General features: G+C 46.2%; 2 protein-coding genes across 2 annotated transcripts; one reads left to right on the top strand and one right to left on the bottom strand.

Annotated features, from left to right (window-relative positions):
- The first annotated feature begins 7,363 nt into the window (after positions 1–7,363).
- LOC133906725 (cellulose synthase-like protein D4) lies at positions 7,364–11,645 on the top strand. Its single transcript, XM_062348703.1, has 3 exons — positions 7,364–8,631; positions 8,716–9,541; positions 9,614–11,645. The coding sequence occupies exons 1-3, from the start codon at positions 7,646–7,648 to the stop codon at positions 11,420–11,422; spliced, it is 3,621 nt and encodes a 1,206-aa protein (XP_062204687.1). The 5' UTR covers positions 7,364–7,645; the 3' UTR covers positions 11,423–11,645.
- A 1,212-nt stretch (positions 11,646–12,857) lies between these two features.
- Positions 12,858–13,982, bottom strand: LOC133906384 (major pollen allergen Aln g 1-like). The gene is made up of 2 exons (XM_062348268.1): positions 13,695–13,982; positions 12,858–13,411 (listed from the first exon to the last, which is right to left on the bottom strand). Exons 1-2 carry the CDS (start codon positions 13,876–13,878, stop codon positions 13,110–13,112), a joined length of 486 nt encoding a protein of 161 aa, XP_062204252.1. The 5' UTR covers positions 13,879–13,982; the 3' UTR covers positions 12,858–13,109.
- Between the last annotated feature and the right edge of the window lie 11,737 nt (positions 13,983–25,719).

Below are 25,719 nucleotides of genomic sequence, written 5' to 3'. Positions count from 1 at the left end.
TTTCGTTGTCTTCAATGCTATCTTTCCAGCCTCAACAGATTCTCAAATGAAATGAAAATGTGTCTTGATGTGCTTGCTCCGATCGTGAAAGACCAGACTTTTGCACTCGCCATGATCCGGTTTACCCGCACCATCTCACGGACTCAAATCAAGCTGATTACATTTGCTGCATGCACGCACAACTTGCACACATGCAGCGACTCAACAACAGACACAGGTGGACTGCTAAATATCTACTAAACCAGCTAACAGCTACCTAAATTACTGACCGAACAACTGAATTATTCAACAAAGATGATACAACGAAAGAGAGTGCTATCGGCCTCTTCATAACTAAGATGCCACAGTCAAAAGGGGAAAACAGAAATCAGGACAAACCACATGACTCTGAAAAAGGAAACACATTGAAGCAGGTATAAGATGGTGGACAACTGTTGCAGAAATTGGTAGCTCAATATTGTAGTTCATAAATGAGGTTGTTTCTCCTCTCACAAGAAATGTTGTGAAGCTCTTCGGATGTTGCCTTGAGACACAAGTGCTTTGCTCATCTATGAGTTTGTTTTTCAACAAAAAAATAATCAAGAATTTTCCAGACTCATTTGCTCATCACTTTCACACAAGAGTAAGTTTTACATGTATGATATGATATGAATTCCTACAAACAAGGGCTACATGTAACAGCAACAAAAAACAAGTTTGACTGGAACATATATAAGCTGACTAAAATTAAAGAGGAAATCAAAACTATAAAAGCACGAGTTGAAACAACCCTATACACACCTCAAAAAATATCCACGAAACAACCAGTACAGTTAGATCTGTCAACATCCAACAAATCTAACAACCAAGGTTCATTTGACGGTATTTCATTCAATCCAATGCCCGAGAATGAGTTGTCATCAACCGTTGAAAATCCTATGTGCATGCCAACAAGCATCCATAAAACTATATGAATCTTTGGATCTAAATCCAATGGCCGAGATTGTGTTGTCCCTCTATTATTCCCTCACTCAGTTGAGAAATCATTTATTTTCATTGATTTGGTCCCTAAAATTTCCTCACATTGATCCCAATTGTTAATTTCCTTCCAAAAAAAGACCATGCAATCAACTGGAGAATAGATTTGGCCCCTAATTCCCTTAGATGTGGTCAGTTTCCTATTAATTAATTTGTAATCACACGCAATCATCTCCCCACCTAATCAATTAGTCCATCAATTTAGAAACCATAGCCTCCAGGATTTCTTCCCACACGCACTATCAATTTGGAAACTTTAGTCAATCAATCAATTAGTTCTCGCAGATCTGTATCATACCATCCATGTATCAATACAGATGCTTTTTTACGCCCTCTACGCCTACCTCCTCCCCTCCAATCCAAACCAGCGATGAGCGACCTTCTCCGCATCTTCACATGTGCTCTGTCGCACTTCAGGGCCTAGAGCACTATTCCTCATGGCTACGCCAACCCATCACCTCCCTGCGCAGCCTCCCCCTCTTGGAGCAGTGTCCCTACGCGCCACATTGTCCTCCTGTTCCTACCACTATTGGCCGATAGCTAGTGAACAACACAACTCAAAGGGGCATTCGTTTGTCTGCGCCAGTAGTGAGATTGCAGTCGTTCGTGGTCACTTTTCCCCTCATGCCCTATGTTCATCTAGATGGGTCGATGCGGCAAAGTTCCACATCACACTCGCCTCAATGACCCTAGAATTAATTCTCATCTCTAGCTATACAGGTATATGTGTTTTATTGACTAGAACGTGTTTGACAAAACGGTTGAATGGCTATAGTATGTGTATTTCTAATTTAGCACTCTTTGGTTCATGGATACTTGAATTCATGATTTATGTTTAGCTAATTAATTTGTATGATCTATCGATTGGCTCTAGATGCAAATAGACACTTTGCCAATATTTTAGTCAAAATGCGTTGGGTAGAATGCTTGAATATTGTTTATTTAATTTTGTGAATAGAACCAAACACTATGAAAAAATCACCAATTTCTTTTAGTAACGCTTGCACATATATATTCATTTACCAGAAAGATTCTAGGTGGCATAGAAGTATTGATACATTGGCAATTGTTAATGACACATTAACCGGTGCATCCGAAATTGAGGAATTCTTATTTCTTATTGCTGAAAAAAGGGATGCTATTCGATAGTGGTCAGTTCCTGGATGCTAATTGTATCGTCGCGAAAGGAACAACTTACATGTTGATATATCATATGAGTCAATACCACGGCAATCGTCCCCATCCCTTGGGCCATGATCGACTGGCGGCAACGACCTGCTCTCCAAATAAGCAAGGTATACAACATCCTCATCATGCACATCAATTGTTGGTTGATGATGCCATTTAGGGGAGCAATATGGTTCACTATTTGTTTTAAAGAATATGGTTCATTAGTTTAAAGATAATACTACCGCAAACTTTTTGCTTGTCAGTGCTTTTCCTGAACTTTTTTATTGCCCATGTAAACTAAAATTCACATAACAGTTCTTAGTGAGAAGGTAACCCAATTTACCTGTATTTTCTAATGATTAGTGTATTACTCACATATGGTGCATAAGTAAGATGTTTCTTCATTTCGATCTGGGGAGCCCATCTTGAGATCTGGGGAGCGAAATACGAATGTTATAATCAAATAATTTTAGTTTGGTTAAATATATTTATGTGAACTTTAATAGTGGATTACGTGGGAGAACATTAGAAATTGTATTTCTATCTAGATGTGCAGATGTATCGACCATCAATTAATGGTTGCTCGGGTGCATCATTCACTAGCAATCAACTATTTTAATCTATGGTCTCATCTTATGCATGACTTGTAAATAACACACAAGTGATTATTTTACCATTTCTATGTTGTTCATAGGGCTACTAAAGAAATCATCTAAACCTGCTATAGTTCGATATATGGAAAGTCATGAGATTATTTGGCAGCTTAACTGATATTTCTTGAAACATAAATTTTGAGTGAGGTGTATTCTTACTATATAATTATGTTTGATATTGCTAGTGTTATTTCCTCTTATATGCACTTTTCCCACACATTCAGAGCTCCTAATTTGTAGGAATCAATCATTAGCTTGATTGGAAATTCATGAGGACTGAGCAGCCTCCTCTAAGAAGATCGAGGCTGGATTGGAGCTCTAGCCTCCCATCGGAGCTCCTCGAGTCCATCAAGAAGTGTCTTGCATCCGACCATAATGCGGTCTCCTTTCGATCCATCTGCACTCTTTGGCACAATGCTATGCCATTTGTGATCTTCGCGCCACTCCTGTTGCTCCTATTTGGCCCTAACTCAGACAACGTCACCTTCTACAAAGTCTCAGAGAACATGGCGTTCTACTTGTCGCTCCCAGACATGCACAACAAGGTGTCGTGCAGATGGTTGACCCTGATGAACGAGTCTGTGTTTGTGATACTACTGAACCCCTTCATTGGTGCCTGCATTGAGTTCCCGTCGATCAATGAGCACGCTGCAGCAGTGTCCTCTTTGACAACATGTCTAAAGTGGATGGATGGTAGGTGCTCCATCACGACGATAACTAAGGTAACAGGGTTGAAACAAGTCCCATCACACTACGCAAGATGAGACACATGCTCTTCAATGAAATCATGCTCTCTATGCTACTTGACATCGATGGTCGAGAGTGTGTGAGCCATGGCCATGCTCAGGAGGTCCAAGGAGGTGGCATTCTGCCAGGTCGGGGTCGACAATGCGTGGACGCTACTCGATACATATCTAGAATGCTATGTGGACTCTGTCGTACACTGCAAAGAGAGATTTTTGGTAATCGACTACACCAGAGATATCTCCATCTGGAGTAACATTGTCGTCGGTGCAACCCTAACCGCAAAATTGATGCCATCACTATCGCCACCTGCGTACCTCAGCCATCGTAGCTACCTGGAATCAAACGATGAGCTACACATGGTTGACGCCATGGTGAATATGTTCCACAGGGCACGACACTTTACCTATAGCAGTGTGATCTAAAAGTGCAATCTTCTGGATCAAATGCCAAAGTGGTACAGGATGAACGACGTCGGCGAGGCTGATGACCGACTCCGCACCATCGTCATCACCAAGGGTGACAGGTCCCTCATCCTATGCTCCATCCCCGTTAGCTCAGCCTTGTACTTCTTCGTCCTTCCCGCCCCACTCTTTCTCCTGAGTTACCCCATCTAATCGACCCCTAGTCTCCAGGGATGAGGATCCCCTAATGTCGCGTGCCGTCGCTGACGCGTGGTGTCGGACCCACGCGTCAGCGACGAAGTCACCGTGACATCGACGTCAGGGGATCCGATCCAGTCTCCAGCGTCACCAGCTCGAAGCACGAGGAGAGGATGTCGGAGGTGATGGTTGCCAGGTCATCGTTGCTAGAGGCTCTGATGAAACTCAGATAACAGTCACTACAATGAGTTAGTGATCCAGCAGGGAACCAAACCTAGAATCAGTTATACCATCTGAAAGGAGGATTATGGATGTCATGTAGAGGACCTTACATTGCTCGAGGAGGCAAAGGTGCAAGAGAGCAAAAGTGTGCACAGCACCCACTTTACAGAGTTATTCCGGTATTGGCTTTCACTAAAAACCCAGAATTTTTTTATATTTCTTCTTTTCTAGAGCGTAGGCTTCACAATAAATTTCCTCCATATATTTTAATATTTTTATTAGACATCTGCCAATCAAGAAGTTCTTCCCCCAAGCAAGGGTGCCGTTGGAGATGTTTTTTGAATCCCTTTGTGCCATTTAATCCATGGTTGATCGAAGATTGGTGGCATAGTGCTATGCTTTTGTGTTGCTTCGTAAGATTTTGTGATTGCAAATAAGCCATTTGCGAGGTCTTGACCTTTGCCCGTGGCACGTTGAGTTAGAAAGGTCACCAAAAAAGTGAAGAATTATACCAAAGTCATGGTGATATGGATTGCAAGACTTTTTTTCTTACCTCAGTGCGACTTCGTATAACTTTATGCACAAGCAAGTGATTATTAGAAATAGAATGCTTAAAGTATAGTTTTAGTGGTAGTTATTGCGCTTGGTGGTGTAGTTTACGAAGTCAATTCAATAACAAGAGTGAACAGCTCACAACATTTGTTCGATTGAAAAAACAAGCAGACTGAAGACGTGTGTATTATTTTAGGCTACTCTGCCATCATACAACCATTTAGATCATAGTGCTATCTACCCTATTTCTTTCTAGGTTGTCTATTTTATGTTTTTAGTCGCTTTGGCTATAGTTTGTTGTATTTGTCTTTACAGTGCTCTAGATCTAGGTTTTAGCTAGATTATTAGCCCGCTGTGTTTCGTAATTTTTACTCGATTTTCTCTTAATTAACCGAACATATCTACTTATCAGAATTTACTTCTCATTAATATAATAGATAGCTCACCTGCCGGTTCGATTTGTAGTTTACCTTTTATAGCTTTTCCTTTCTCAACGTACACTTAAAAATACCGGTGCTAGTAAAGTTGCTAACTCGTTGAGCTGTGGAATCTTGATCAGGCCAGACAAAAATGGATCCTAAGCATGAGAATTCAAACGGTGGCGCCTAAAATGGTTCGATTTTTCAGATGCTAAACACAAGTCGGCATTCGCTCCAACGGCCAGTATCAGAGGACGGTCAAATCGATCGGCAAAAGGAGTTAAATTTCCAGTATATTATCCCAAGATCACCGACAGTGGGACCCGGATCCATGATGAATAAAGCGATCTGAATTGTGGTACCAACGGCTGGGATCGATGATTCCCCAATCGCCAAGTTCAAATGATTGAGCACCTGCAAACCAGGTAGGCGGGGAAGTTATTCGATGAACTCTTCGTCTCTTCGAGTAGAATATCCAACTAACTTTTACTTAGCAAAAATGTGCAAGAGATCTTTTTGCCGCTGGTTTTCTACAAGTCATTTCGTCAAGAAATAATACACTGCTACAAAAAGCATGCTTCCTTGAGAACCTAGCGTTAGACCATCCTAATCATTTTCCTTTCATTTCGTTTTTTTATTCTCTTTCTTATTTATATTTTTTTATTTTCTGTTATCTTCAACCGTTTCTTTTCGAAAGAATTTGTAAAGAAAAAAATAGAGAATCTTATCATAGAGAAAATAATCTTAGAAATCTCTTCGTAAAAAGAATCGTGAAAAAAATCATTAGAACATTAAAAAAAATCACTTAAAAAAGATTCTGAATAGCGAAAGAAATCTACGATCTTAAGGCCCTGTTTGTTTCAGCTTCGGATTCTGGCTTTCAGCTTTTATAATCCGAAGCTGAAACAAACAGGCAGCTTTTGGTTATAGCTTTTTAAAATCTGTTGGTTGGATTGTGAGAATCTGAGAAACTGGTTTTCCTCAGCTTTTGATAGATTGTGAAAGTCTATTTTACTAAACTGTCCATTAAATTTTTTAAGAATCTACAGTATAAAAGCTTTTCATAATCCAGCTTTTTACAATCCAAGTTTTCACAATCCAGCTTTTATAAACTGCTTTTCAGAATCTCTAGCTGAAACAAATAGACCCTAAATTAGACGGTTAGTAGAGGTGTTGTACCTCCTACCTAACAGAGATTAAATGCTAGGTCTGCTACTTAAACAGTGTACGCTTACAATCTAACATCTGAAAAAAGTAGGCATTCTCTGTTTCAGCCGGGCCCGCATGGTGGTCTCAGTTAACCACGGATTTTTTTTTCTTTTTTTCCCTAGCACACTACCAATAGTACGAGGTTGCCTGAAAGTGAAAGACTTTTCTACGTAATTCTGCAGTTAATCACCACACAGAGCTTAAGCTAAGTGAGACAAAAACAAGTCATTCCATCACGAGCTCCAAGACCCTTTCTGATGGCCCGGCCCATCCGTCAGCCTCCTAGAAAATTTCGTTTATAAATTTTGAGAATTTTAGAGAGAAACGAAATTTCTAATTTTATAGTTTTATTTTATGGGAACAGACGACAAAAATATTAAAAATTCAGTAAAATTCACTAGCATATGGGAACAGACGACCTCCAACAAAAAATTTCAAAAATTCAGTAAAATTCACTAGCATATGGGAACTAATTTTATAGTTTTATTTCACTAGCATATGGGAACAGACGACAAAAAATATCAAAAATTCAGTAAAATTCGGTTTTTTTTCAACGGTGAACAAAAAATGTAAAACGAAGTTAAAATCCGCGCCTGGGGCTCTCTGCTTCTCCCCGCTCACCCCAACCAAACCTCGACCGTCCGATAGCCCACGCGACGGCCGGATCCGCAGCCCGCCCCCGACCGTTGCGCCGCCGCGTCAGCCCGACCCGACCGTTGGGGGCTCGCCGTTTCAAAAAGCGGCGAAGCATCCAAAGGAAAGCGTGGGATAAATACAGGTACTGCCACCCTCTGCGCCCCACCTGATCCTCTCCTCGTTCCGCGAGCCTATCGATTGCCTAATCCTTCCATCCCTCTGTCTCAGTTAACTTCCGACCCGATCCGTTCGGGGAACTCTTCTCTGAGCTTTCGAGGATTGATGGGAGCGCGAGGATTGGCGCAAAATCTGAGCTTTTTTTGGGGCGGATTTGAGCTGAGCTGGGCGGGGGTTTGGAGGGATCGAGCTGTTTGATTTGGTGGGTTGGTTGTTCGCTCGGAGTTGATTTGGAGGTGGTGGGATGTCGCGGCGGCTGTCGCTGCCGGCGGGGTCGCCGGTCACGGTGACGGTGTCGCCGGTGGCGGGAGGGAAGAGTGGGAGCAGTCCTGGGGAGGCGGTGCTGAAGAGGGGCGGCGGCGGCGGGCTCACGAGCCCAGCGCCGAGGCACTCGCTCGGGGGCTCGTCGTCCACCGCGACGCTGCAGGTCTCGCCCGTGCGCCGGAGCGGGGGGAGCCGGTACCTTGGCGCGTCGCGGGACGGCGCTGTGGATAACAGCGCCGAGTTCGTGCACTACACCGTGCACATCCCGCCAACGCCGGAGAGGACGACCTCCGCGGCGGTGGAGGAGGAGGCGGAGGTGCGGCCTCAGAGGAGCTACATCTCGGGGACCATCTTCACCGGCGGGCTCAACCAGGCCACGCGCGGCCACGTGCTCAACACCTCCGGCTCCGGCGCGGCGGTCGCCGCCTCCGGGAACATGACGTGCAAGATGCGCGGCTGCGACATGCCGGCGTTCCTGACCTCCGGCGGCGGCGGGCAGCCGCCCTGCGACTGCGGGTTCATGATCTGCCAGGAGTGCTACATGGACTGTGTCGCCGGCGCCGAGAACTGCCCCGGCTGCAAGGAGCCGTACTCCGCTGGTGGTGACACCGACGACGACGGCTGCGACGACGACGAGGCCGTCTCCTCGTCGGAGGAGCGGGACCAGCTGCCGCTGACATCGATGGCGAAGCGGTTCTCCTTGGTGCACTCCATGAAGGTGCCCAGCAGCAACGGCTGCGCCGGCGGCGGCGGCAAGCCGGCCGAGTTCGACCACGCCCGGTGGCTCTTCGAGACCAAGGGGACCTACGGCTACGGCAACGCGCTGTGGCCCAAGGACGGTCATGGTGGCGGCGGCGGCGGCACTGGCTTCGCTGGGTTCGAGGATCTGCCCAACTTCAGCGCCCGGTGCCGCCGACCGCTGACGAGGAAGACCAGCGTCTCGCAGGCCATCCTCAGCCCTTACAGGTAACAAATCTTGCCATCTCGGTGAAAAAATTGACTTTTTTGTGTGATTTGTCTCACTGTTATTTTTCCTCTGCTCCGGTGCAGGCTGTTGATCGCCATCCGTCTGGTGGCTCTGGGGTTCTTCCTAACATGGCGCATCCGGCACCCGAACCCAGAGGCGGTGTGGCTGTGGGCGCTCTCGGTGATGTGCGAGGTGTGGTTCGCCTTCTCATGGCTGCTCGACAGCCTCCCCAAGCTCTGTCCTGTCCAACGCGCCGCCGACCTCGATGTCCTGGCCGAACGCTTCGAAATGCCCACCGCACGCAACCCCAAGGGCCGCTCCGACCTCCCCGGCATCGACGTCTTCGTCTCCACCGCCGACCCGGAGAAGGAGCCGCCGCTCGTCACCGCCAACACCATCCTCTCCATCCTCGCCGCCGACTACCCGGTCGATAAGCTGGCCTGCTACCTCTCCGACGACGGTGGCGCGCTCCTCACTTTCGAGGCGCTCGCTGAGACCGCCAGCTTCGCGCGCACCTGGGTGCCCTTCTGCCGGAAGCACGGCGTCGAGCCACGCAGCCCCGAGGCGTACTTTGGACAGAAGAGGGACTTCCTCAAGAACAAGGTGCGAGTTGACTTCGTCCGGGAGCGGAGGAAGGTGAAGCGGGAGTACGACGAGTTCAAAGTGAGGGTGAACTATCTGCCGGAAGCGATACGCCGGCGCTCCGACGCATACAACGCCGGTGAGGAGCTGCGTGCCAGGAGGCGGCAGCAGGAGGAGGCCATGGCGGCCGGCGCCCTTCCAGGAGCGTTGCCCGAGGCCGCGACAGCTGTGAAGGCGACATGGATGTCTGACGGCTCGCACTGGCCTGGCACATGGCACACCGCCGCGCCGGACCACTCCCGCGGCGACCACGCTGGCATCATTCAGGTGATTGATTAAATTGATACATATCGCAATTTCAGTTCGTGATTTGAAATACTGACGTGTCCCAAATTGCAGGCAATGCTGGCGCCTCCGACGTCGGAGCAGGTAATGGGAGGGGAGCCGGTGGAGTCCGGCGGGCTGATCGACACGACGGGAGTGGACATCCGGCTGCCGATGCTGGTGTACGTGTCCCGCGAGAAGCGGCCGGGGTACGACCACAACAAGAAGGCCGGCGCCATGAACGCGCTGGTCCGCACCAGCGCCATCATGTCCAACGGGCCCTTCATCGTCAATCTCGACTGCGACCACTACGTGCACAACTCGGCAGCGCTCCGGGAGGGGATGTGCTTCATGCTCGACCGCGGCGGCGACCGCATCTGCTACGTCCAGTTCCCGCAGCGGTTCGAGGGCATTGATCCCAACGACCGCTACGCCAACCACAACCTCGTCTTCTTCGACGTTGCCATGCGCGCCATGGACGGGCTGCAGGGCCCCATGTACGTCGGCACTGGGTGCGTCTTCCGCCGCACCGCGCTGTACGGGTTCAGCCCGCCGCGCGCCACCGAGCACCACGGCTGGCTCGGGAGGAAAAAGATCAAGCTGTTCCTGAGGAAGCCCACCATGGGAAAGAAGACGGACAGGGAGAACAACAACGACAAGGAGATGATGCTGCCACCGATCGAGGATGACGGCTTCCAGCAGCTCGACGACATCGAGTCGTCGGCGCTGCTCCCTCGGCGGTTCGGCAGCTCGGCGACGTTCGTGGCGTCGATCCCGGTGGCCGAGTACCAGGGGCGGCTCCTGCAGGACACGCCGGGCGCGCACCAGGGTCGCCCTGCCGGCGCGCTGGCAGTGCCCCGCGAGCCGCTAGACGCGGCCACCGTCGCCGAGGCCATCAGCGTGATCTCGTGCTTCTACGAGGACAAGACGGAGTGGGGGCAGCGCATCGGGTGGATCTACGGGTCGGTGACGGAGGACGTGGTGACCGGGTACCGGATGCACAACCGCGGGTGGCGGTCCGTGTACTGCGTGACGCGGCGCGACGCGTTCCGCGGCACGGCGCCCATCAATCTCACCGACAGGCTTCACCAGGTGCTCCGGTGGGCGACGGGCTCCGTGGAGATCTTCTTCTCCCGCAACAACGCCTTGTTCGCGTCCCGGCGAATGAAGCTCCTCCAGCGCGTCGCCTACTTCAACGTCGGCATGTACCCGTTCACCTCGGTCTTCCTGCTCGTCTACTGCGTGCTCCCGGCCGTCTCCCTCTTCTCCGGCAAGTTCATCGTTCAGTCACTCAACGTCACCTTCCTGGCGTTCCTGCTCATCATCACCATCACGCTCTGCCTGCTGGCGCTGCTGGAGATCAAGTGGTCCGGGATCACGCTGCACGAGTGGTGGCGCAACGAGCAGTTCTGGGTGATCGGCGGCACGAGCGCACACCCAGCGGCGGTGCTGCAGGGCCTGCTGAAGGTGGTCGCCGGCGTGGACATCTCCTTCACGCTGACGTCCAAGCCGGGCACCGGCGACAACGACAGCGACGAGGATGCGTTCGCCGAGCTGTACGAGGTGCGGTGGAGCTTCCTGATGGTGCCGCCCGTGACGATCATGATGGTGAACGCGGTGGCGCTGGCGGTGGCGTCGGCGCGCACGCTGTACAGCGAGTTCCCGCAGTGGAGCAAGCTGCTGGGCGGCGCCTTCTTCAGCCTCTGGGTGCTCTGCCACCTCTACCCGTTCGCCAAGGGGCTCCTGGGGCGCCGCGGCCGCGTGCCGACCATCGTGTTCGTCTGGTCGGGGCTCATCTCCATGACCGTGTCGCTGCTCTGGGTCTACATCAGCCCGCCCGCCGGCGCCAGGGAGCGCATCGGCGGCGGCTTCAGCTTCCCGTAGTACCAGTAGCAAGTGCAATGTCCGAACTCTGAGTGAGAGAAGGCCACATGAAGGAGTGCTTGCTTCATGGGGTGTTGTAGCTTGTTAGTACTAGTAATTAGATGTGACGATGCATTCTAAAGTAGCTTATGAGCTGCTGTATCAAGATCGTAAGACTTGTTTTGGTATTGTGCTGTTTGTAAAAAACTGTATACTCGTCATAATATACAGTTTTTTATGACTACATCATAATACTGTTACTCATATCTTGGAAGCTTGCTAGTTGTGACTTCTAACAATCCTGAATGTTTCAGGTTCAGTGGTAATGATTCAAAGATGACAACGACCTGAAACCAGTCTGAAATGTCAATACCATGTGTGAAATTTCAATACTGGGAGCAGTAGATTGGACCAAGATGTAGCCAGCAGAATTGATCAGATTGTGATATTCAGCTAACAAATCGGACATGACATCGGAATTTAGCAGAGTTGCCATTGACCTGCAGTCTTCTGACACCGTCACACATTAATCTGCATACCACACATTATGAATCTTTATTCATGAAGCAAGATGCCCTCGTGAGGACTGAACACATGTGCAAGATCATACAGCACGTGTATACAACATAAACTCTTCTCACAAACTCACACAAAGGATCAACCCCTCTGATTATTATTATTATTATTACACACCAAACACGCATGGCACCATGATCACAAGAGCAATACGGATTTCTTGTAACCACTTACGGCAATTCTCTCGCGGCGCTTCCGATAAACTCAACTTATGTGTTCTCACAAAAATATTTCAAGATATATAGTCTTTGTAAATTGAACCTTGCATAAAAAAACTAGCTTTCTGCAAAACCTAAAGACTCTACAACTTTATCCTCGATCTATATTTATACACTTAATGTATCTTCTTGAGGTAGGACTTGCTGAGTACCTTATATACTCACTCTGTGTTGTACTCTAATATCGCACTTTAATCGATGTATGCCCGTGATATCTACTTCTATTGAAAATATGTGAGTATCAGCTACTGATCCAGAGACTGATATGAGTCCGATAAGTAATTAGATGTGACGATGCATTCTTAAGTAGCTTATGAGCTGCTGTATCAAGATTGTAAGACTTGTTTTGGTATTGTGCTGTTTGTAAAAATACTGAATATTGTGACTATGTGACGTCATAATATTGTTACTCATATATTGGAAGCTTGCTAGTTGTGACTTCTGACAATCCTGAATGTTTCAGGTTCAGTGGTAATGATTCAAAGATGACAACGACCTGAAACCGGTCTGAAATGTCAATAACATGTGTGAAATTTCAATACTGGGAGCAGTAGATTGGACCAAGATGTAGCCAACAGAATTGATCAGATTGTGATATTCAGCTAACAAATCGGACATGACATCGGAATTTAGCAGTCTTCTCATACTGTCACACATTAATCTGCAGACCACACATTATGGATCTTTATTAATGAAGCAAGATGCCCTCGTGAGGACTGAACACTTGTACAAGATCATACAGCACAAGCATACAGCATAAACTCTTCTCACAAACTCACACAAAGGATCAACTCCTCTGATTATTACTATTATTATTACACACCAAACACGCATGGCACCATGATCACAAGAGCAATACGGATTTCTTGTAACCACTGACGGCAATTCTCTTGCGGCGCGTCGATCGGGCTCGATCAGACGAACTCCTCCGGGTGCGCGAGGAGGTACGCCTCCACCTTCTTGACGATGCCGAGGTAGCCCTGCGCGACCGTCGCCTGGTCCTCCGGCGACAGCGGCGCGCCGTCCAGCCGCTCGTACTCGATCGTGAACTTGGCCACGCAGGCGTCCTCGCCAGCGGGCTCCACCCGCACCTCCGCCACCTGCGACTTGAGCTGTGCGCTCACCTTGCCGCCCTCCAGCACCTCCGTTCGCAGCGTGCGCGCCGCGCCGTCTTTCGCCAGCAGCCGGGTCTTGAGCACCTTCGCCTCACCCACGGCTGCACCGACGTTCCGGTTAATTTCAGCAAAAAAAAAAAATCATCGTTGCATAGTCTTTTAATTTTGAGAGTAATATTTTTCTATCTTCTTAAATATGGTCGAAAGCCTATTTCAATATCCGTATCGCATTTCGAGTTATATTTTATATATTTAATTTTTTTTTACAAAATTACACATCCAAATTTAAGTCGAATTTTAACACTAATGTAAGATAAAACTCCTACAATTAAGTGAACTAGATTCTAGTTCACAGCACAACAATCGCAAAGTGTCCACGCCTACCTGGGTTAAGCTTCATGGTGGTGATGCTGCCGGGCCCGCCGCCGCCCTCGATGTCGACGGAATCGATGAAGCCAGCGCAGGCCTTGGGCAGGAAGACGGCCTTGGTGCTGGCGAAGGCCACCTTCCAGAGCAGCTCTGCCGACACTGCCACCGCGCACTCCTCGGTAAAGCTGCCGGCGACCATCTTGGCAGTCAGTCAGTCACTAGCTCGTTACACACAAGCTCTCACTGACCGGAGCCTGCTGACTGATCAGAAGTGTGTGTGCGCGCGCGTCTCAAGTGAGAGCAATCGAAAGGCTACTTATAGATGATGTGGCGAGCAGGCACGTGGGGATTTCTGCTGAACTGACCTGAGCTGAGCTGCTCCGACGTTCGTGTCACTCCGTTTGTGTTGTCCCATTTGGAAATCTGGGGCACAAGATTGGACTTCCGAGATCACATGGGCTGCACATTGAAAATCCGGAGTTTTCAGGTGCCAACGACCGTGGCAAAAATTCAGAAGCTGGGCACGATCTAGAAGGGTTGACAAGGAACAATAGTACTGCTTGCATGTACAGTGTCCGTCCGGGTCGTGATCGTACTTTGGATTCGATAAGGCTAAGCATACGAGTATCATTGAAAATATATTAGTATCTGTCAACAAATTTCATTCGGCTTTTGATGCATAGTTTAATTGATTTTTGTTAAAATTTGAGCAATAGATCAACCGATAGAGCCTCAAGTTCAGAGACTGCTCACCCAGACTTAAAATCGGATACTCTTGAGTCGTGTGAGTACCTTCTAGAGAGAGATCTATATACCCACGTCCCATCCAAATATCGGATTGGGTTTGGCCGTGAAATTACTCATGGGGTGAGATTTCAAATGTGGTTTGGATCACAATCCCGACTATTTCCGATTCAACCAAACAAACCCTAATAGGTAAATACTGAACAAATAGAACTCCAAGTAGATACTGCATCGGCCCATATGTCAGAGCAGGCTGAATTTCAGCTAGGCCGTGGGCATGGGACCACGTGTCAGACCGGCATGAAAAACAATGAGGAATAGAGGTGTAGATCAAAACGGCTGAGACAGATAAGAAAAAAAAAAAAAGGGGGGGCCTCTCCACTACGCGGGCCGAAACCAATTAACCTACACCCCACGACCCACTATCATTTTGAGATTTGGCCCAGTTGGCTGGGCGCCTCCTTCCTATCTTCTAGATGTACTTTTCTTTTCTTTTGAAAACGAAATAAACTTTTCTTAATTCCAAAAATAAAATATATTCCTCCCAAAAAAATCAAATACATTTGTTCTTCTAGCTCACGGGCATTGTTCCACCTATTTAGGTTTCGGTTCCATGTGTTAAATTGTGGTGTCTCATTATAACAGATGATGTTCTACTATTTCATTTGCAATGTTCCACTAGTATATTAATGTTGTTCCACTAGTATTTTAATTTTGTTCCACTAGTATATATCTCATGTTCCATTTGCAATGTCACATACAATATTGTAGACTATTTATGTTGTTCTACTAGTCCATTGGAGAACAACTGAAAAAATGAAAGAAACAACAAAACTGAAAACTGAATATATTTTGTAAACAAGAAATTCAATGAACTAATTATAGTCAAATAAGAAAATTACTTGAAAGAAAATGAGTAAATAAGAAGAAAATACACTAACAAAATAGAAAGAGGAAAAAACCTGTGCTAACGCACTCAAACGTCCTACTTGGGCCAATCTTACATGTTAACTGGTCCGGAAAATATCTTTATTTGATAGGCTACACCAGGCCCATCTTGGGCTCAGATGACTGGGCCGATTTTTATTTTTGTCACACACGAAACAATTGCCACTTGTAGAGGCTATGGATGACAACCGTGCGTAGCTGGTGGTTGGGTGGTTGGGTGGGATGTTGCTCGCCCCAACTGTTCCGGCTCGTGTCTCACGAGAATTTATTCTCTTGATAGTATACAAGATTACGTGTTCAGTAGTATTGCATATTTCTACGTATTAGAGAGCTCACACCTCTCAATTTCTTTTTAGCATATGTATAAACGTGAACACATGTGTGTATGATGTAAGTGTGAAATGTGTGGATAATATACATCGTTTTTGTATCTTAAAAAAACTTGTAAAGACTATAGATGGTTAAAAAAAGAAATCATTCTTTCAACGGCAAAAATAAATAAATAAAATGAATGAATTGAGAAAAAAAAAAAGAGGAACAGTGTTGCAAGAGAATCCAACCAGTACTCACTTAAAATTTTGCCCAACCGGTGAGGCGCATTTTTTTCTTCCATTTCCTTTTAGTTTTGGTTTCCATTTTTCCAAGAAAAATAAAAGAGCCAACACAGGATTTTGATAGTCCATTTCTGCACATAACATATTGGCAGCGATTGAAATATCTTAGCAGAGCATTTATGCGTCACCAATATCTTGGAGGGATCCGGATCCATGACTTCTAAGAGTGAAGTCAGGGCGCACAATAAAAACGTGAGGGCGCTACAGGACAATACCGATTTCTATCAATAAATCTCGTCCGTCCATTCTTATATAACGGCTCACAACAGAGTAAAGTAGGTGCTGCCGGGGACACGGATTCTCTGCAGTTGCCACATAGAGCTATAGTGGAGTATTAGGAACACTTCACAGCCGTTGATTTGGAGGTGGATGAATTAGATCAACTGCTACAGTACGCTACAGTACCTGATGCTATGGTACAGATTCACGATACAGTAGAATCAAAACTGTAGCAGCAGACTCATATTACTGTACAAACAGTAATCCTCTGCATTAATAGTTATTGATGCAGAGAATCCATGTCCTGCTGCCGGACGTCCTATTGGTCCCATATTTGTCATCAAGTTGGTCGGACGCATCATTATAAGGTCACCCCACAAAATCATTATTACTTTTGGTTGATTGAACCTAATTTTAAATTTTCCTGATTCAGAATGGGAGCCAAAAAAATTGAGCAGCAGTAGTTTTACTCGGTCGTTAAAAAACACTGAAATCAGCAGTTGCCAGTAACAGAATCTGCAGCAGCTGCGTTCCATGATCCATTAGGTAATCCACTCCTTTCTTTGACTGCCTGGAGAGCCATATGAAATTCTGAACATCTTTTGGATGCATCTTGTACAATGATTCGTTGCATCACATGACATGATTAGTGTGAGATATGTGTCGAATAATGGTATATGTCTAATAATTATATTGGATTGATTATATATAGAACTAGGTGTTGTATTAGTGGTATATAGCAAAATTCTGGTATGATACTAGTTAAATCCTAATAGGATTATTGTAATTAGACCTTCTCATAAATATGATTTATTGCATTACATAAGAGTTGTTGTTTATAATTATGATGACATAGCGACAGGTTCAGGGGGCAGTGAGTCTACCGGAAACATCGAAAAGCGACCGATGTTGCTAGTTAGAGATGAGCATCCATAGTCATGCCCTAGGGATGTAGGCTTCGACTAAACCTCGTTAACAAACATCGTGCACCTGGTATTGTCTGTGATCATGTGCATAATCTTAATAGATCAATCAATTGTTTCAACTGATGACTAATTTTCTAATTAGTGGTATTAGAATCATAGTTTAGATTCACAGATTGAATCTAACGACGATGTGTGAAAGATTGCATGAAGACGTGAGAGTTATACATCTATAAAATATCGTGTAATGTATGAGTTGTGCGGGCGGACACGACGCAAGTGAAGCATGGAGGTGGCCGGTATCGTGCGCATACGGTCGTGGTGGATCGGTGAGAGCATCGGCGGCGGCTAGGATTGCTAGCCGGTCATCGTTGTGGGCGAAGCAGAAGTCGTTAAGGAGTGGCGGACGCGATGTGAGATGGTCATTGGGGCAGTTTGGGCTGTCGTGATTCATGGGGCTGTTCAGAGGCGTGGTTGTCCCGTCAGTCTGGTTGGGGGCGACGATGAGGGACAGGGAGCTCGCTCGAGGGCAGCATGAGGCGAGCTGACGGACTCCACGCGTGTGGCGCCGAGCGGTGAATGGCATGTGCTGATCGGCTGGTGCGGTACAGGTCGATTGCGTACGCGATTGGTTTTTCTGGTGCGCTTGGCCTTGGGTCACGGAAGGGAGTTCATGTTGCTAAATGCGTTCTGCATGCATGCTCGTGCTGGGAGGAGATACATACGGCAGGGAGTCGGACCTATACACTTGTTGGGTGCGTACGCTGGAGTCAGACTAGGTTCCATGCGTGCACTGGCGCCGGCGATCAGGAAAGTGGACGCGCGTGAGTGGAGTCTGATCGGGACTCAAGGACGTGCGCGGCTCTTGTTCAATACGTTAGCAGAGAATTTGATGAATTTCGGGCGTGGTGGCGTACGTCGGACTCCAGGAGGCGGCTCGGTCTGGCATCGGTCGGGGGTCAAAACAGGATGGTGTGGTGATGCGGCATAGGCTGGCTGAGGAGGATGTGGAGATCATGGTGTCGGACGTTGTGGTAGTCCTGTCAACTTCTGGAGAGTTGGTCAGGATAGGGAAGTGTACCGCGGATGGTCTCACGGTCCAGGGTTCAGCAAGGTTATTCTATGATGACATGCGGGTTCAGTTATTTGATGACAACACGCGGGTGCAGTGATGGACCGGGCAGACAATTTGTGGTGAGCGTGAATAGTCTGGTATTCAATAGATAAGATCGAGGTTTCGGTCCGACAACGAATGAACTGGCATATAGTGGCAAGGTCTGTCATGCGGATGTGCATGAGGTGCATATGTATTGGAGTAAGATAGGAGGTCGTAAACTCGAGGTGCGTATGTGCTGGAGCGTGACAGGAGGTCACAGACGTTGATATTTTTTGCAACAGGCGAAGGAGGAGAGGTACTCGATCGGTTGGCTAGACCTTAGGCTGATGTTGCGATGCTCAGTAATGAGCATGGGTTCTCGATGGTGTTTGGTTGTGATGCGTATGAAGATTGATAAGAGTTCGACAGTGGTGACCAGATAGTTTGTGAACACATGGCAAACAGTCCAAGAAAGACTAATGGGCAGTTCACACTACTGCAGAAACCCTTAACACTGTCGGCTCCAAAACTCCCTTCACTTCCGGTTTTGGAGCCAGCACTGGGCAACGAGCAATGATAGTCCTCGACTATCACTGCCGACTCTGGGACCGGCAATGAAGGGGTTATCAATGTCGGCTAAAGCCTTCAGCTAACAATGGAAGGGGTTATCACTGGCGGCTGAAGCCTTCATCCGGCAGCGAAAGTAGTTATCACTGCCGGCTAAAGGCTTCAGGCAGCAATGATTTTTGTCCCCGATTCAATATGTTTGGGGTCAAAGAAAGCAATTTTTTTTACCAGAGGCACCCGATCGACTACTGCTCACCCACCCTCAACTAAAAGCTCGAGTAATGATCACTGCTTACTTGCTATTTTTTCACGCGAGTTCCAGGACTCGAACTCATGACCTCGATCAGAAGCTCCGCGCACGTGACCTCTCTAACCATCTTGTAAGACCTCAACCCGGAATCTCCTGTGCCACCCGTATCAGTCCCTAGATCAAGTAACTAATACACATAATACAACTATTGTAGTATCACAGACAAACTTCATACATAATTACTAAGGTTCAGAGTACAAAAAGGTTACAACCCATATTGTATATTACAAACCTAGCCGAGAGGCCAACAAAACACAGCAGAAAGCAAAAGCACAAGTCACAAGCAGCTTAGGTTGCGAACGTGACTTCTAAGACTACTCTTTATCCCCGCCTTTACCTCCGGTGAAGTCGGCATCAACTTCCTCATATGAATGACATCAAGAGTGAGTATAGAAGGTACTCAGTAAGCCCTATACTACTTCAAGATGTTGATAGATGCATAAATGAGTAATTGAATAATGAGGCTTTACTGTTTAGTTTTAAGTGTAAAGCAGTTTATGCAGATATTCAATTATATCATATATGATTGGCTTTAAAACAATTTAAGTAGTTCAAAACTAGATAACAAGTTATATTTGGGGTTTTCAGTCTTGTGAAGGGCTACACCTCACTCCGCAGTCCCTATTATCACATCTGGTGTACCTCTAGTACCACACAGCTTCTAGCGGATCGAGTCAGGAATCTCATCACACGGACATCTAGTCCACACACTCATTCATCAAGGCACACGCACCTAGAGTCTATTCAAGCGTGACCATAACTTCGCATGTCCATGACCACAGACACGCCTATTCGAATAGGTTTACACTCTATATATGTTATATAGCTTTATCCATGCAATATGCTCAGCCTCCAACCGTTGCAAGCTGAGGAGAGAATCATACCGAGACACTCCATTCACCTTTCCTGCCGAGCTTTTCTATGAGATTTACCCCAAAGTACTAGTAGTCCTGTACTAAACGTCAGGTTCCCTTTTTAAGCATTTGCCAATCTCTACAGGTTCAAATAGAGGGCCACATAGTCATTTGACTGCTCACTGTTCTCAGCCTCCTAGTATGATACTCAACTTAGCCCAATGAAGAAAAATCAAGTCATGCCCTTTTAGGACGTATGGTTGTATGGGGGTGGCTAAGCATGACAGCGCAAGACTCAGTCCTTAAGAAGCCAAGGTACGTATCTCCTGGCCATGAACACCACATAGGTGACCCAAGCCCTCAGGAGCATCCTCATCCAGAGTACTACTCCATCTGCCCCTGCCAAACAGTTTTCACCTATTTTTACACACCTCCCACCATATCCCACATGACATCAAGGATTTCACAACCATCATGGAATTCATAACCATCAAGGATCCATGGTATATGAGTTTAAAATTGACAACAATAATTCTTACTCCGAGGAGAGGTGTTTAAAAGGCGATGTCTCCGAGGAGACGTATTCAATCCTAAGCATGCTAGATATCAAGACGTCATCTGTCATTAATATAGATAACAATGGGTATAGTGATATGTACTTCGGATGATAACCTTTATGGCATGACAAGTATTTAATAGGATTAACTACTACAAGCAGTTTGTAAAAGCGTAATACATAGCACATGTGATATAATTCTAGTTTTAGTTGATCATGTAGATTAGTTGAAAACATAGGTTCAATATGATCAAGGAGATAGGACTTTTTTTCTCTGAAGTTTTCTTCAAAGTCTTGGTTGTAGTCAGGATCTTCGTCGCTCTTGACACTTCCCGCGCAGCACTCACAGAATTCTAGCGATTCTGCAATTGTGACTATGATCATTAACGGGCTATACTAGGGAAGAATTAAATAACATCAAATGGAAAGCAAAACGAGCCCAAATAGATATCACATTGTGATTGATAGATAGATTTCAAATTTAGATGAAGTTTGGTGAAAGAATTGCCTGAATTGGAGCCAGAGCGGAGAAGTTATGACTCCTGAAAGATTTAATCTAAATTAAGTCGAGAAATTATGAAATTGTAGTATTCATGAGTGGGGCCCACGGGTGGGACCCACTGAACAGTAGTCTGTTCCCACATGAACATTGACTCGGTGGGACCTACATGAGAAGTACCAGCTAGGCTGAGATGGACCTGGATTGGGCTGGGTTGAGCTTGGGCTACACAGTGCTGGGATATACAATGCAGACCTGCTCGGGTTTGGGCTGGTGCCTAGCGGGCTACGGAGCTAGGCTAGCCCATTGGGGTGCGGCTAGCGGGCGGCTGGGCTGGCCTAGCAGGCCAGCCACTACTAGGCCTGGGCCACGGCCTGCTTGGCCAGGCCAAGCGATATACGGATGGTGGCCCGGCCACACGCACACACGAATGGGCGTGAGGGCACGCGATGCACGACGCGCGACGCGGCTGAGCGGTGAAAAGGATCGACTGGCGATGAGGAATCATGGTGGAGCCACGCCGGCGAACTCACCGAATCCATGCTCTGGCCGGGGGTTCTCTAAGAGGAGTGGTCGCCAGGCTTCTACACAACACGGGTGGGGGTTCATCGACGATGGGGCGAGACCGGGACAGCGCTGGATAGCGGCCGGAGTTGGCGGCGGAGGTGCAAGAAATCTGGGGCAGCACCTCCCCCACCCTAGAATGCTCTGGGATGCCTGCAATCCTATGGCTAGGTCCACGTGACTAACACGATGTGAAGGTAAGCTCAGGAGAGGGCTAAGGGTCACTGACGGCGAGGAATTTTGGCGGCGGCGGGGAAAACTCACAGCCGCATGCGACTATGCGAAAAGAAGGCACGGGGATTGCTACACAGTAGCTAACAGGATAAGCGAGGGGATGGGGATACTTACCGAGCTCAAGGCCGGCGAGAAGCTAGCCGGTGGCTGACGATGCGATGGAGAGGTGAAGGCGGAGGTGGCTCGGCTACGAGCGTGGGCGGGCTCCCGTCGGGCTTCTAGCTGATGGAGAGTGACACAGGGATGGTGGCATCCACCTTGAGCTCCTGGGTAGCACGTGAACGGCGGATTGGTGACGACAGAGGTGCGGTGACGTGAATAGCGACGACGGTGAGGTGGCATGGTGAGAGAGAGAGAGAGAGAGAGAGAGAGAGAGAGAGAGACCGAGGGCCCTATTTATAGAGGGGAGGGAGCGCACAAAGAGGTGGTGCACGCATGACGTCGGGCGAACATCGACGGGCAGTGTAGCAGCGAGGTGGCGGGACGGCGCCCACCGTTTTTCCGCGGTACGGGCACTCTGCGCTAACCATGTGCATGCGTGGGCACGAAAGTCGCGCGGTGCAGAGGCATGGGCGCACGAGCATGGGTGGAGAGAGAAGGGAGAGAGCGAGGGCGTGGAGGCTGGGTGGGGATATTTTCCCGAAGGGGAAAACAGTGGCCGGCGTGGTGTCGCGCTGGAGGAAGGAGGAGAAGGAGACTGGGCGGGTGGCCGACCGATGTGCGACGCATGGACGACCATCCTTGTGTGGGCATGTGCGCGGGCGAGCAGGCCGAGTGGGCTGAGCGGCGCGGTCGCGGCCAAGGAGGGAGGGAAGGAAAGGAAAGCCAGGCCGGTTGCCATGGGCCGCGCGAGAGAAAAGGGAAAGATGTTCGGTCCGGGAAGAGAGAAAAAGGAATTAGGTTTAAATTTAAATTGAGCTATTTGAATTTAGATTTGACTTTGGATTAATATCAATTCAATTAAACATATTTGAATTGTGATTTGGATTTGGATCTTTATTCTTTAGGGAGGATTCGAATTCAATTTGGATTTGGGCTGAATAGAAACTAAGAATAGATTTGAAATTGAGAGACATTCAATTTAAATCTCCATACAAAGAACCATAAATCAACACATATAAACCAATTTAATGCAGGGATTATTTTGGAAACAACTTTAGTGCATTTTGAAATACTTAGTCAATTTAATACATTTAATATATATAAATATATACATACTAGTATATATATATACATTCATATATATATATATATTTTCTTGATTTTAGTTAGCCTAATTAACCATAAAAAGTTTTAATTGAGAGTAAAATTTACAATTAATTAACATGTTTTAAAACTCAAGATGTTACCCATCTCACCTCTCATTCGTTCTTGAGTACAATAGCAAAATCAATCTTTTTGACATCTTCTCATCGAACGTTTGAATGGCTATTTGCACATCAAAATGATCCTAAATGAAAAAGTTATCAACTACAAAGTTGTACATCTCATCGAGTTCTATAATATTAATATAAAGTTAGTCTCCATTCGACTCTGTATGAAAAAGTTTGTGTCCAATCCGTACAATGTTCAGTAAAACAATCATAACTTTTGCATACAAAGTCTGATTTTGACGTTCGACCTCGACTTTCGAAGCTAATGACGAGCCGCATCCAATAAAATACACATCTTTAGACTTGTACCTTCCTTACCCTCAAAAAAGACTCGGAAGATCCTTGACAGGACCTTTGAAGTTTTTAGGCAAAAACTAACATTCTCCAATTTGCCTGATGATTTTTGGAGATATAGTGCTACATCTGGAAGTTAGTATTGTACAGACGTTTCATAAATCCGAGTTACCAAACTTGCGATAAAAATATATGAATTTGTAGTTTTCAACTTTGTGACCTTGTGTGTGGTTTTTTCAATGATTCATACTAGTTTTACACTAGATCTAAGCTAAAAGTTTGTAGTCAAGTATGTGGCTCACTCTGTATCAGTTTTAGACATTTATTTATGCATCTATAAGGCGTCAAATAAAAAATGATCAACTAGAAAGTTGTAGATCTCGTCAAGAGCTATAATTTTCATATAAAGTTTGTCTTCATCGAATGTTGAAATGAAGAATTTATCTAAAGCACATCCTAGGACTTATGAATGTTTCTTTTGAGAAAGATAGGATTTGTAGTATATGTCAAGCGGGAAAGCAAGTTGGAGCTCCACATCACGTCAAGAACATGATAACGACTTCAAGACCATTGGAGCTTCTACACATGGATCTATTTAGACCAATTACATGTATAAGCATTGGCGATAACAAATATGGTTTAGTTATTGTTGATGATTATTCTCGTTTCACTTGAGTATTCTTTTTGTATGATAAAAATAAAGTTCAAGCTATCATCAAGAAATTTGCAAGAAGAGCCCAAAATAAGTTTGATATGAAGATCAAGAAAGTGAGAAATGACAACAAAACCGAATTCAAGAACACTCAAATCAAAGACTTTTTTGATAAAGAAGGGATCAAATATGAGTTCTCGGCATCCTACTCTCCTCAACAAAATGAGGTTGTCGAGAGGAAAAATGAGACTCTGAAGGACAAAGCTTGATGAGTACAAGATATCAGATCAATTTTGGGTGAAGATCGTCAATATCGCATGCCATGCTATAAACCGGTTGTATCTTCACAAAATCTTGAAGAAGATCGCTTACGAGCTTCTAACCGGTAACAAACCAAATGTGTCATACTTCAGAGTTTTTTATAGTAAGTGCTTCATTAATAATAAGAAGGCCAAAAATTCTAAATTTACATCTAAGGTTGATGAAGGAGTTTTGCTTGGATATGGATCAAAAGTCTATGCATACCATGTTTTCAACAAAACCACCGGTTATGTTAAAATCGTACGTGACGTGACATTTGATGAATCTAACGACTCCCAAGTGGAGCAAATTGATCCTAATGTGTTAGGTGGTAAAAAAAAATTTAAGTGAAGCAATTAAGAAGATGACAATTGGTGAGATAAAACCTCAAGAACCACAAGATCAACTAGAGTCCAGTATTGGTCAGGATAAACCTAGTTCCTCAACTCAAGTAGAGCCACATACATCAACTCAAGATCAAGACAAAGGTCAAGATCAAACTCATAGTGACTCCAATAATCTTCTTGATAATGATGAAGTTAAAGATGTCCAAACTCAATCCCAAGTGCCACACCCAAGAGTACATATAAAGTTGACCTTGCTTGAGTGCAAGGGGTTATTACTACTAGCTGAAGGCTTCAACCGGTAGTGATTTTCGCGACCGACATGTTTGTGGTTAAAAAAAGCAAAAAATATTTTCCCCATCCGACTTCGTATGAAAAAGTTATGAATTTTTTAAGATATATTGTCATCCATTATCACTGTCGGCTTGTCACACGAGCCGGTAATGATACTTGATGAACTATCACTGCTGGTTTATGGCTAGAACTGGTAGTAATAGTTCAGGTATCACTTTCGGTCGGTGCCCTCACCCGGCAGCGAAGAATCACTGCTGGCTCAAGTCTTCAGCCGACAGTGATGCTCTTCATCACTGTCGGTTCATAAGCTATATTGGCTGATTCTTCCCGTGCGGCTTTTGAACCAACAGTGATGCCCCATCACTACCAGTCTATTAGGTACCGGTAGTGATGGACCAATATATATGGCCGGTTCTGTAGTAGTGTCACTTGGAGGGTGAACATACCATGGTGTAGGGTGGACAGGCTGGCGGCCACATGCCAGTCATACTGCGGATGGCAGATGAAGAGACTTGCAACAATGACATAAGAGCGTGAGGGCTAGTGGTTGTTATTCTATGTGGCGTGGCAACAAGTGGCGCGAGCTCAGGATGCAGGTTTGCATTGGAGAGGGCTTGCATGCTTTCAAATCAACAAGGTCACGGATAGATTCAAA

The sequence above is a fragment of the Phragmites australis genome, chromosome 23, assembly GCF_958298935.1.
Source record: "Phragmites australis chromosome 23, lpPhrAust1.1, whole genome shotgun sequence".
In the NCBI taxonomy this organism is placed as follows: Eukaryota; Viridiplantae; Streptophyta; class Magnoliopsida; order Poales; family Poaceae; genus Phragmites; species Phragmites australis.
This window is presented reverse-complemented; position numbering and strand designations above follow the sequence as displayed.